A 13090-nucleotide genomic window follows, 5' to 3' on the forward strand; every position below is an offset into this window, starting at 1 on the left:
TAGAGATCTGTACCATGTTGCTTATTTGCATTTTACACAAATGGTAATGCGCTAGGCTAGAGTCGATGGTCTCCCATCCAAAAACAAATGGAAAGAGTAGGAAAGGGAGAAAAGTTCTTTCAAAGCAGATGAATCAAGAATCTCAAGAGTAGAGGCTGCAATGTTTGCAACAGAATAAGAAAATGGCTAGACACATTAGGAGGTAGAACAATGTGACCCAACCAGGAAGCAAATCAGTCAACAGAGACAGACCAAGTGATGGCAAAGACGTTGGAAATAATGCACTTTTAAAAAAGCTATTATAAATATGTTGTGGGATTTCAAGAAAACTATAGTAACAATAATGAACACATGGTACATCTCAAGAAGAACAAAAACCTTTCAAGAGGCCCAAAGGGAAATTCTAGAAGTAAAAATTACCTAAAACAAAAAAATTCACTGGGTGGGCTTAACAACAGATTTTACACTATAGACGAAAAATTCAGTGAGCTGGAAGACAGGTTTATGTAAATGATCCACGGTGAAGCACAGAGAGAAAGGCTTAATTTTTTTTAAAAAAAGAGAGTCGTTGAGTCAGTCCCCTCTAAGACAAGATAAAGCAATCTAACTTCTACGTTTCTAGAGGTCGAAATGAAAAGGAGATCAATTGAATGGGGAAAAAAATTTTTGAAGAAATATGGGCCAAACTTTTTTCAAACTGTTTAAAATGATGCAAAAATAATACTAATGTATTGTGGAGATTATGACATATATAGAAACTAAATATATGACAATAACAGAATGAAGATGGGGAAGTGAAAGTACATTGTAACAGCTTTGCATTATACATGAAATGATACATAACCTCAAGTAGACTGCGATACATGTACCATTCAAATGAAGTGATCACTTAAAATATGCGTGTGTATATGTTTACAGATTACAGAATTTTATTTTATTTATTTTAAAAAAATATTTATTTCTTAGTTTTAGGTGGACACGATATCTTCATTTAACATTTATGTGGTGCTGAGGATGGAACCCAGTGCCTTGTGCATGCTAGGTGAGCACTCAACCACTGAGCTACCACCCCAGCCCCCAGATTACAGAATTTTAAATACCTGATTAATCCAAAAGAAAGCCTGAAAGAGAATAAAAGAAACCAAGGATATTTGGGACTAATTACACAATCCCTTCCACGTGGTAGATCTGAATTCTGATACACACATCACATTGAATGTAAATGGAACAAATACTAACTAAAAGACAGAGATTGGAGCAGGTGCTGGTAAAGTGCTCCTGGGTTTAATCCCCAGCACCAAAAAAAAAAAAAAAAAGGCCTTTTCCCTTAAGAACAAGAATAAGTCGGGGCTGGGGATGTGGCTCAAGCAGTAGCGCGCTCGCCCGGCATGCGTGCGGCCCGGGTTTGATCCTCAGCACCACATACAAACAAAGATGTTGTGTCCGCCGATAACTGGAAAATAAATATTAAAAATTTTCTCTCTCTCTCTTTAAAAAAAAAAAAAGAATAAGTCAAAGATGCCAGTTCTCAGCAACATTGAACTGGAAGTCCTACTCAATATGATGAAACAGGAACAAGAAATAAAAGCCCTATAAACTGGAAAGAAAGAAGTAAAACCAACTGTATATGTAACAGATCTTAAGAAATCTACCAAAAGAAATCAAATGAATCCAACAAAATTACATGATACAAAGTCAATTTATATTCTACATTTTTTTCCTATGAAGAACTATGAACAAACAATTGGAAAATAAAAATTTAAGGAATACCATTTGTAACAGCATAAAACTTGTTAAAAAGATTAGGTGATGAAAGATGTCTAAGTCTTCTATAGTGAAAACACTGTTGAGAGAAAGTAAAGAAAATCTGAACAAATGGGGAGAGAGTCCACATCCAGGATCCGAAAGACCCAACACTGTTCTGTTGTAGCTGCCCCAGGGCGGGGGATGGACGGGGCCTTGCCTGTGCTAGGCAGGTGCTCTCCCACGCCCTGGGCCCCAATATCGTTAATACAGCAGTCTTCTCCCATTTGATCTTCCATTTGATCCAATCAAAATTCCAGCAGGATTTTTCATAGAACCTGACAAACTTGTTCTCAAAGGTATAGAGAAATGCAAAGAGCCTGTAATAGCCAAAGAGATTTTGAAAAAGGACTTCAAAGACGGTGGAAACACACAGAGTTCACAGCTTGCTATAAAGGTACAACACCAAGGTAGGGCGTAAGGGCATAAGGATGAATCAAAAGGCTGGCAGAGTCCAGAAACAGGCAGGCGCGGGGTCACTCATTGACAAAAAAGGCATCAAAGCGCTTCAACGGAGAAAGGAAAGTTTAATCAACAAATCTGCTAAACAACATCTAAATGGAAAATAATCAACCTCAACCCCTGCCTCACACCACACAAAAATTAATTTGAAGTGGATGAGAGAACTAAATGTAAAAACTAAAATCACTGAGCTTCTGGAACTAAAAGGAGATTATCCTCAGAGTAGTGGCTCACACCTGTAATCCCAGCTCCTTGGGAGGGTGAGGCAGTAGGATGGCAAGTTCGAAGCCAGCCTCAGCAACTTAGCAAGGCCCCAAGCAACTTAGTAAGACCCTGCATCAAAACTAAAGATGTTTCTAAAAGGGCTGGGGATGGAGCAGTGGTAAAAGCACCCCTGGGTTCAATCCCTAGTACCACAAAACATAAAAATAAAAATGATAACAAATAAATAAAGGAGATTATCTTTATGACCTTGGGGTAGCCATAGTTTTGTTTTTTGTTTTTAAGCATGTAAAGAAAGCACTAACCATTGATACACCGGATTTCTTTGGGTTTTGGGTGTGTGTGTGCATACACATACAAGCTGGGGATTGAACCCAAAGGTGCTTTACCACTGAGCTACATCTCCAGCCCTTTTTATTTTGAGACAAATTCTCACTAAGGTGCTGAGGCTGGCCTCAAATTTGCAATCCTCCTGCTTTAGTCTCCCAAGTCATGGGATTACAAGGATGTGCTACCACCATGCCCAGCTGGTTTTATTTTTTATTTGTTTAATAATACATTGGATTTCTTAAAATTTTAAAACTTCTGTTTTTTGAATTAAACCATTAAGATAGGGTAAAAAAACAAAACCATAATCTGGGAGTAAATACGTACATAATATATACCTAACAAAGGATTGACATCCAAATACATAAGTAACTCCTACACTATGATGACAACAGCCTAATTTTTTAATTAAAAATGAGGCAAAAGGTTTGAACAGACACCAGAGATATACAGAAATGGCAAACACACGAAATGGCATTTAGTATCAATAGTTAACAGGAAACAAAACCAGAACAAAATGTTCCTATATCCCATGCGGCACAGCTGAGCCTAACCACTGATAAGGGTAAATATGGACAGAGATGGGGAACTCACACACACTAGGGCGGGAGGATAGAGCAATCTAACTACTTGTGCAAAGCGTTTCAGTTTCTTATAAAGTGACATATGTATCTAATTTATGAACCTGGACAGTTCCCATCCACCCACACAGGATTGGTACATGAAATGTTCAGAGCAGCTGTGTTGAAAATAGCCAACATTAGAAATAGCTCCCAAATCTCACCAGAGATAAACAGATAAACAAACTGCTGGAGAATCGACAGGGAACACATCTCAACAACAGGAATGAGGCGCTAAGGGGAAGGAGGGCGTGGTATGCTGATTTTAAAACAGCATCCTCAGTGGAAGAAGCCTTGGGCCACGGGGCCATGCTGCAGGGTAGAATCCACCACAGGCCAAGCTAGTCCCTGCCAAGAGAAATCAAGACAGCAACTGGGGGTGGATGCGGAGCCCAGGAACTTTATAAGGGGGTGGGAGAGCTCCATATCTTGATGGTGGTATGCTTTACGTGGTCTTCTACAGTTGTTAAAATTCAGCAAACTGCCTGGCACGGTGGTGCACGCCTGTAATCCCAGCAGCTCGGGAGGCTGAGACAGGAGGATCTTGAGTTCAAAGCCAGCCTCAACAACAGCAAGGCACTAAGCAACTCAGTGAGACCTTGTCTCTAAATAAAATTCAAAATAGGGCTGGGATGTGGCTCAGTGGTCGAGTGGGAGTTTAATCCCCAGTTCCAAAAAAAAAAAAAAAAATCAGCAAACTGTATCTCTAAGATCAGTGCATTTCACTGTATTACTTGATAGTACCAACATCACGGGCTGTGAAACACAGGGAGAAAACACACACACAAAACAGGCATTGGCAGGCACGCTCCTGGGACCTGCTTCCTTGATCCCTGCAGGACAGAGCCATTGCACAGGACCAGATCACACAGTGGAGTGCACAGCGAGTACACAGCGGGGTCAGCAAGAGAGGACTGTGTTAGGCACAATGCTTCAGAAGAGGACGGAGACGGCCACTGAAAATGGTTGCTATTTACTGAAAACTCTAGAAGGTTCACCGGGAGAGCAACTGACTCTCAGAAGACAATTATTGCTCATCTGTCCACGAGGGCACTCGTCAAAATGCCAAAGCTGCTTCTGTGAAAGTGACCACCAGCAGAACCAGACCATGGCAGATGGACCACGGCAATGGCCTCAGCCTTTCATTAAGGAAGACTCAGAGTTAACAGGACTCAGACCTCCGTGTGAGTAAGAGCTGTCCTGACCGGCGGTGGCCCGCCAAGTCTGCCGGGGGCTCTCGGCCCAAATCTTAGAAAACAGCCTTCTGGGGGGAGGAAGCACCTGCAACTGGGCCCCACACAGAGGCCTGGGGCTGAGGTTCCCGGGGCTTTTGTTCTCTTGGCAGGTTGAGACACCAAAGAAGGAGGTCTGACTTATCTCAGGGCATCAACCCTGCGTAGAGAGCCGCAGCTGTGCTGTCTGGATTCTGACCATCCCCCAGAGCCGGGTGGGGGGAGGTGGATTTAGGTCCTTGAGTCCTCAGAATTTTTCGAGGAGTCTCCAGTTTGGTTCCTTTCCATCATCTACCACGGAAATACAGGGCTAGGAAAATCTCTTTCCTCCAAATGATGCAAACACTGGTGCATAAAGGCCTTGGCCCAAGGGTAGTGAGAAATCAGGAGACACGGCTCATTGCTTGAGAGCCTGGTTTTCTGGGCTGCAGGTGCACAGAACTGGAATAGTAATAATCCTCGGTTCATGACCCTCATCCCCATTCCGTGTGTGGCCCTATTCTCAGGTAATGTAATAAATGCCCCGAATTCACTCCAAGCAACTCCTCTCCTGAATTCCACATCCATCGCCTCCCCTCTAAGGCTTTGACAATTTGGCCGATGGGAGCAACGCAGGGAGAGAGTCACCTCAAGCCCCCAGCGCCTCCCTACCACACAGGCGACTCTGCTGCCCTCACAAGCCAGTCATGCCCATGAGGCTGGCTGCCCACCTGGCTTACCAACCAGCTTCTCTGTACCTGTCTTTACAATCTTCAAGCCTGATTTATTTTTTTCAATAGGAGAAATGATGTTAAGTCCCTTGGAGCCAAGTATGCCTAATATATATCACAATATTTATTTTGGGGTGGAATAATGAATCAGTCTTCCGGGAGAACTAGAAAAAAAGGAATTTCTTGAATTCGGGTATAAATCAATCAGTCTGAAAACCACAGAGCTCTTAGCCCCCTGCTAACTGTACTGTGAAATAAGGAGCTGACTTTTAAAAGTCATGGTGTGATTCGTATCCTGCCCTCACACTGAAGACAAGTGGAGGAGATGAGGCCTGAGGAGCAATTGCCCCTGGAATGCCTAATTCCTCCGAATGATGATGGAAGTAAGAAATGAAAGCAGAGAGCCAACCTGCCTGCCAGTGGAGAGGGATTTAGCTGGTAGGGACGCACGCCCTGCTACACTCCAGGAAGAAGAAGGCGGGTGTGGCTGGGCTGAGGATGGGTCTCCCAAAGGCTCTGTCCAGCTGTGAGAGCAGCCTCCATCTACCCGTCTATACTAAAGGCAACAGCAGCGAAACTGAAGGATGGGGAGGGGGAAAGGATCTCCAGCAGATCTGCATCCCAGCGCTCTTCCAGGGGAGACTATTTAAATCTGAGCTATTCCTGATATTAATTATCCTGAACATCTCACAGGCTCAGATTCACATGCTACAAAGAACACAACGCCTTTTAATTTTCCTACCTGTGACGATAAATCAGATATTCCGAGAAACCACACATGACTAACGAACCAGCCCATTGATGGGAGCAAAGGTCATTTGCCAAGATGACTTACTCTGACACCATCACGACTCAGGACCCGTCGGGTCCTGGAGAATCAAGGCAGCAGGCAAGGGCCGGGGCACTCCCTGCCAAGCCACAGGCAGTCTGGGGCACCTCTAGCATCCTCCAGATGCCCGCTATCCAGACAGTGGGGATTCTGCTCATGGGTGCGACCTCTGGGCTCCCCTCAGCTTAGGCTTGCACTCTGAAAATGACTGCAACTTCTAAAGGACCTCTTGGGGCACTGAGCTGCTCCAGCCCCCAAACCCGGCTGTGGTTCCTCCTACTCTGAGCCTCCTTACCATTCCAGGTACCTTCCCAGAGAAGACCCCGCCTCCACCTCAGCAACCTGATCTGATGGTTTATAGATCTTTAGCCACTCACTCCAGTGTCTGGGCTCCAGCTGAATGTCAGATCTTACTCTAGGGGCTAAACAGAACAGTGAACAGGCGGGACTCGAGAAGGTAGGAGAGTCCTCCACACGTGACACTGGTTTTACCATGAAGACAGAGACCCAGTGATCCACGGGAATCCCTCTCCTGAAGGTCAGAGTTGATAGACTTAAACTCTGGTTGGACTCTTAGCAGGCCCACTGTATGCAGTGGTGCATGAGAGCCCAGGGCCACTCCAGTGGACAGGGAAGGTGGTCAAATCCAACTCAAATGCTTCTGGCCCAGCCCAACACTCCAGAGTGAGGCTGCATCTAACCAGAGGAAGCAGCTTCTTCTACAGTTTGTCCGAAAGCACATGCAAGGTAGGGGCAGCCCCAACTCCAGTTCCCTGTGCCCACTGCAGAGACTGCCCGGGGCCCTTTAACATAAAGCCCTCTTCCCCAGAAGGGGCAACTGAGGTTCCCCAGATCAGCAACCAACCACCATCAGTTGGAGCCAGGACACTATAAATTCTTTCACTGGATGTAGCCTGAACAAACTACGCATTGCCAGCTCTGGTCATGTGTGAGAAAAGCCTGAACTTGAATTCATAAGGAATCCACCTATGGAGGAAGACCCTATTCCCTGCACGATCCTCAGATCTGAAAGGGAAGGCGGCTAATCAGCATTCCGCCCTTTCACACGCTGGCCAGCACTCTTCCCGATCCCAAGCTGACAATCTGTTCAATCCCATTTCCCAAAGTTCAGCTTGGGTGCTAGGAATATTAACTTAATACACATCTGAGAATCTGCTGTGGGCAGCTGCTGGGACACAGAGTGAACGTCACTGCCATCAACACGTCAGCCCACTCCTGTCCTCGGCTTCACAGAACTAAGATAGGCTGAGACCAGAGAAAGTTCAACTGCTAAGCAGTGCCTGACCAGGCTGGCAGGCCACCTAGGGGCCAAACCAGAAGCCCAGTGTCCACGACCAACCCATCTGCTTTCACAGGAAGGTCCGGGAAGGAAAGGAGGTGACAGTTAAATCAGACAGTTGACAGTTCAGCTGAGACAACAGCTTTGGTCTCCCTTCTCTGCCACTTTGTTTTTCTCCAAGGTTCAAAATATATATATTTTTTGTCGGGGGGAGGGGGGGGGTGGATAGTTGATTCCAGTAACAAAGTGCTTCCTGATGCATGTACACCCAGAGCCTGTGGCTCAGCCCATCTTATCAGCACCAGACCTTGTCCCCATGTCCATCTCTCAAACCAGAATGTTCATAAATAGAGTTTGTTGATCTAGAGCCTGGGTGTCCAGTTCCCATTCCTCTCATTTATCACCCTCTCTGAATCTGTCTTGACATTTACTTTCACTTTTAAAACCTCATCTTCTAAGAACAGGCCCTTTTTTATCTGATGCTCGCTCCCTCTCCTCTCCATGGGTCTAATCAATCCATGTCTGGAAATAAACAAACCAAAGACAAATGCCACCGTCCCTTTTGTGAAAACAGGCACTGTTCTGAAATGATCTACCCCTAGGCATGACACAGAGACAAATTCAAACGAGAGGGAAATAAAGATAGCAGCCGTCATCTGCATTGCTCACCTGCATTGCTCACCGGGTGGGACAGCGGGGATGGAAACTCTGGGTTAACCTCGAAGCCAAAAACCTCTACCCCAGATATTTCAGGTTGGGGGGGTGGGTGTTAGACTCAAGAAGCCTGAAGAGACCACAGGCTTTCAAACATAATAGGAATCTATACCAGCCCCTCCCACCCTGAGGAAGCTCAGGGTCTTCAAGATAGTAAGAGAGGGCTGCTGAGCACCTGCTGCAGGTAAACACGAACATCCCTCTAGCAACTTCGGGGTGTGAAGAGATGCCGTGGAAAATTAGCAACCAACACAAATTACCTCCCATCATATTATTTTACACCCACCTGAAAAACATAGAATCCCCACCCCTCCTACCACTCCCAGTCACTGCCCCCAGTCATCACCCCCAACCTCAGCTGGCAAAGGAGGCTGCCTTGATATGGAGGGACAGAACCAAGTTCCCCAATAGCCAACCAACACCTCCCACCACGGCTCCCACCCCAGGCTCTCAGAAATGGGTCACATGCATCTCTTTTGACCAGGATAGTAGTACTTCATTCTTAATCCTATGGGGGTTCCTATTGAAAACTGGATGGTAGCTCTGGACATTGCATGAAAAACTGCACACATGCAATTGGTATGTAATTTCACTGGCAGTTACTGCCCTGGGAGGAGCCTGTCCAGGAGGGCAGAAAGAGCTATGAGCTCAGAGGCAGATTTGGGAAATGGCGCCGTGGGTCAAGGTGAACTGTGGACAGCAAAGCTCCTTAACAGTGTTAACTGTAGTACTTCAAGTTCTAGCCTTTAATGAACCTTTGAGGTTTCAGCAAGAATTTGGAAACCAGGAGGCATGCATATGCACACGCACATACCCCCAGGGCTCAAACCCCAGGGCTCAAGCTTTGTGGCTTCCCATCTTGACTTCACAAAAAGTCCTGTGATTGCTAGTTAAGACAGTCTGGAACTGGGTTCATGGAAGCACGGCAGAGTAACAGCAAAGGTAAATGGAGAGAGGTGGGCACTGGGAGGGAGGACACACTGGATGATGGGGAGGGACAGGCAAGCTCTCTGCCAGCTCTGAGTAGGTCTTGGCAGGGCAGGTCCTGACCCTTGCTGCCTTCTCTCCCTTGAAATCAGGGCAGAACTGTTGACTCTCCCGCAGCCAACCAAGAAGTCCAGGCTGAAGCAGTTCTTTCCTTCTGGGTCCATGCAGAGGGGAAAGCATCCTCTCATTTCTAGGGAGGAGACCCTGGCCCACTGCTTGCCCACGGCCCCCTCATGGCCTGGGGGTGTCACTGCAGCCCCCTCTGCATTGCTGGGCACAAGCCTCCAGTAGGCTGCTCTCACAGCCCCAGAACTGAATATTTAGGCGCAAGTGGCGACTTAGCAACTGTCTGCAAGGCTAATGTTTGTTTTTGATTTCTTAAACTAAGACTCAGACTCAAAGTGATCTTTCTAAATCCCTCCCTGGTACAATCCCTACAATCAGTCCAAGACCTGCTTCATTAAGCCAATAACCTCAGAGCTTCTGTAATATTACCACTGCCTTATTGACCATTCCTTCTCTTGTCACAAGCAATTATGCATGATTGTTCCAAAGCTCAACAGGAAAGCAGGAACGCACAACACCTCTGGTTTGTAGGGTGCGGACTAGATTACAAGATATTTGCAGAACACCATATACCCCTCAAATCCTGGGTTTCCAGGCAGCAGGTCCTACAGGGGTTTGGTGAATCGAGAAACAATGCTGCTGCTGGCTCCCAGGTCTATAAATGCAAACAGAACGTGCCCTAAGGAACCTGAGCTCCACTCTCATTAGCAACTCCAAGGGAGCCCACTTGGGCCGGGGACTAAATAAGAAGCACCAATCTGGGGGTTGGGAGCAGGTGCTCCAGGGGTTCAGCAGCTTTCCTTCAGGGGTGGAGAGGAGTAACTGAATCCCTGAAAAGAAAGTGTGCAGGGCTGAGAGAAGGTGGGAAGTTTGGGAAGAGAGGGGTGCCGAATGTATCTCAAAGCTTTAGGGTGGATCAGGGGCCAGGAAGGAAATGGACGGGAGCACCAGCTCTTGTCTTTGGGGGCAAGGTGCTTACCTCCTTGATTTTCTCCCGCTGGGCTCGCACTGGGCTCTGTGGCTCTGTACTCTCAGCCCTCGTTCCAAGGACCGGGTGGCGGAGGCGTCTCTGGAACGCTTCGAAATCAAATCTGAGCAAGGAGCTCGAGGCCGTGGTGGGGATGTGCTCCTCGGTGGGGCGACCGCGCGGTATCCACTCCTTGAGGTGCTGGGCGCGCCGCATCCACTCCTTGCGGCGGGGACTGACCCGGTTGTGGCGGGCGCCCAGGGCCGGCTCGGCCAGGGCCGGGTTGGGAGGCGGCTCCTGTTTACCGGGCGGAGAGCGTCCGCCTACTTCAGCCACCAACTCCAAACCGGGCTTCTGGGCCCTGGGGGCCAGAAAGAGGCGCTTGAGGCGAGAGGAGTGGGGCAGCAGGAAGAGGGCCCCGAAGCACAGGGTGACCAGGCCAGAGAGGAAGAGGAGGAAGAGGAATTTCTGCGGCAGCCGCAGCCCCCACGGGGAGGCCGGGACGAAGCCCGGCACTTTTCTCATGAGCATCGTGACCCGGCACGGGTCTGGGGACCGTCAGCTCCGCCCGGGGCCCCAAGGCCCTCAGAGGGCAGGCACGTGTTGGGAAGGGCTTCGGCGCCGGGAGGCGTGCAGGGAACCCGCGCGGGTGGGGGTTCCCGGGCAGGGATGCCAACCCGGAGTTTCACGGCTACCGGAACTGTCCCCGAAGTTCAGGGAGTTTGGAACGAGTCCTCCCGCCCCGGGGCGGGGATGCCGCGGCCTCGGCGGGGCCCGGGCGAGAGGGGCGGCACGGCTTGGGGCCCGGGCCCGCAGCGGCCGGCGGCGCGCCGCAGACTTCCCTCTGGTGGCCGCGCGGCCCCTCCCCGCAGCAGCTGGGTCTTCGGGGCCCGCGCCTTCCCGCGCTGCGGCGGCCGCCGGGGCGGTCACATGCCGTCCGTGGCGCCCAGGTTATTGGTGCGGAGGGGCGACCGCAGGCCGGGGCCAGGCGGCGTCCTGGTGGCCCGCGCCGAGCCGCCCTCCGTCCCTCGGCCTCCCTCCCGCGCTCGTCTGCGCCCAAAGTTTCAGCCTCAGAAGCAGTTTCTAGAGGGGGCCCGCTCGGGAGGCGAGGCGGTGGCCGGGCCGGCGTGAGAGCGCCTCTCCGAGCGCGCGCACCCCCGGCTGGATCGCGACAGCACCCTGGCTCGGCTATCGGGACACGTCCACAACTTTGCTTCGCCGCGAGGCGGGCGCCGGGGTGCGGGGAGAGGCCGAGGAGCGGGAGCGGGCACTTCCGAGCCTGAGGCGGCAGGAGGCTTCGCAAGCCCCCGGGAGCACAGAGATGCCCGCGTCTGGGTCCAGCGCCGGGCGCCGTCCGCGAAGAGCCGCGGCTGGGCTGCTGCAGCTGCGCCCAGGAGCGCGGGCTCTCGCCCCGCCAACTCGGTTGGGCTCGGGGTTGCCGCTGGGATCACCTGTTCCCGGCCCCGGCCGGCTCCGCGAAGCGCGCAGCCCGGGCTGCGCCTCCCCCGCTGCAGCTGCGTCCTCGCAGCGGCCGCTCCAGACGGGCTGCCGCCGCCGCCGCCGCAGGCTGAATCGCCGCCGCTGCCGCTGCTGAGCCTGCGCCCCACACGCGCGCACACCCGCCCGGACGCCTCCGCCGCCGCCGCGGCTCGCTCGGGCTTTCACTGCGACAGCGCCCGCGGCCCCGCCTCCCGCCGGGACACGCCCTCAGGCCACGCCCTCCCGCGCGCGTCCGGCGGTCCGGCCCCCTCCACCGCCACCATCGCCACCAGCAGTGGCACCGCAGCCAGGCCAATGGCCTCGCGTCTGGGCGTAGGGGGTGCAGGGGCTGAGCGAGGGTGGGGAGAGGGGACCGGACTCCAAGCCACGCCCCCTCCTCAAAGGGCCAGCGCCGTGCACACTCCCCCAGCCCATCAGCACCAATGGTCCAGCTGCGCGGGGTTGGCGAGGGCGGGGGTGGAGAGCGCAGAGAGGTCATTGGCTGCCTTGGAGGGATCCCCGTTGGGCCACAGTCGCCCATTGGATACTGCCCTGCGTTTGCTGGACTGCGAGCGACCGAGACACCCCCTCCCCCGCCGCGCCCGCTCTGCTCTGGGTTGTGGTCCACCGGAAGGGGCAGGAGACGAGGCTAGTCTGGAGGGCTATGCCCGTCGTTAGGTGACCTCTCTCACCCCCTCAGTGCCAGTCCGGAATGGTCAGGGAGCTAGGGACTGCCCAGAGGTTCTCAGAGCTTCCGCTGAGCCATGCTGGTGCTGCTGTGGCAGGCTGGGCCTCGGAGGGTGGCTGGTGCCAAACCAGAGAGATGTGGCCGCGGTTGGGTCCTGCTGAGGCAGTGTTTCCACTGTCCCCCGCAGACCACCGCCCTGTCTTCCTTTCCCACAACCTGAGGCCAGGGCCTTTGGGTGGGGCAGGGAAGGATGCTAACCGCAGGCTTGGGAAACAAGGAAAGAGAGCAAGCCACGGGAATGAGCGCATACATGTACCCAGATGTCTACGCGTGTTTATGTGCACACGTGTGTTTGCATGCATAGAAACAGATGCACAGAGACAGACATGTGAGCACGAACAATTTAGACACCCAAGTGATTACGCCAAAGTACGCACAGACGTAAATACATAGTAGTCCAAAGGTTGACATGTGCACACATACCCGCACTCAGGTAACACACCTCCAAAATCATGCCCATGTACACACTGTCAGCCGTGTGTTCTCAGACACATGCATCTCCACCGGGAGGCCCTCACATTCCTCCCTGGACTTAGCCTGTGTCTTCCCTTCCTGTTAAGCCTCACCCAGGGCAAAGGTGCACTGTGCTATGTGGGTCTTTCATGCATAACACTTTATAGAGAC

The 13090-nt window shown here is 51.1% G+C and overlaps 1 protein-coding gene across 1 annotated transcript in view; it reads right to left on the reverse strand.

The window, feature by feature from the left end:
* The window catches only part of Man1c1 (mannosidase alpha class 1C member 1), a 112787-nt gene extending 101777 nt beyond the window's left edge, over positions 1-11010 (reverse strand). Inside the window, exon 1 of the mRNA XM_046469476.2 lies at positions 10252-11010. Within this exon, the coding sequence (XP_046325432.1) occupies positions 10252-10770 (519 nt within the window). The 5' untranslated portion in view covers positions 10771-11010. The remainder of the gene's footprint in view (positions 1-10251) is intronic.
* Positions 11011-13090: the final 2080 nt, after the last annotated feature.

The sequence above is a fragment of the Marmota monax genome, unplaced genomic scaffold (assembly GCF_021218885.2).
Source record: "Marmota monax isolate L192 unplaced genomic scaffold, Marmota_monax_Labrador192_F-V1.1 WCK01_AAM20220418_F8-fsc00008, whole genome shotgun sequence".
Classification (NCBI taxonomy): domain Eukaryota; kingdom Metazoa; phylum Chordata; class Mammalia; order Rodentia; family Sciuridae; genus Marmota; species Marmota monax.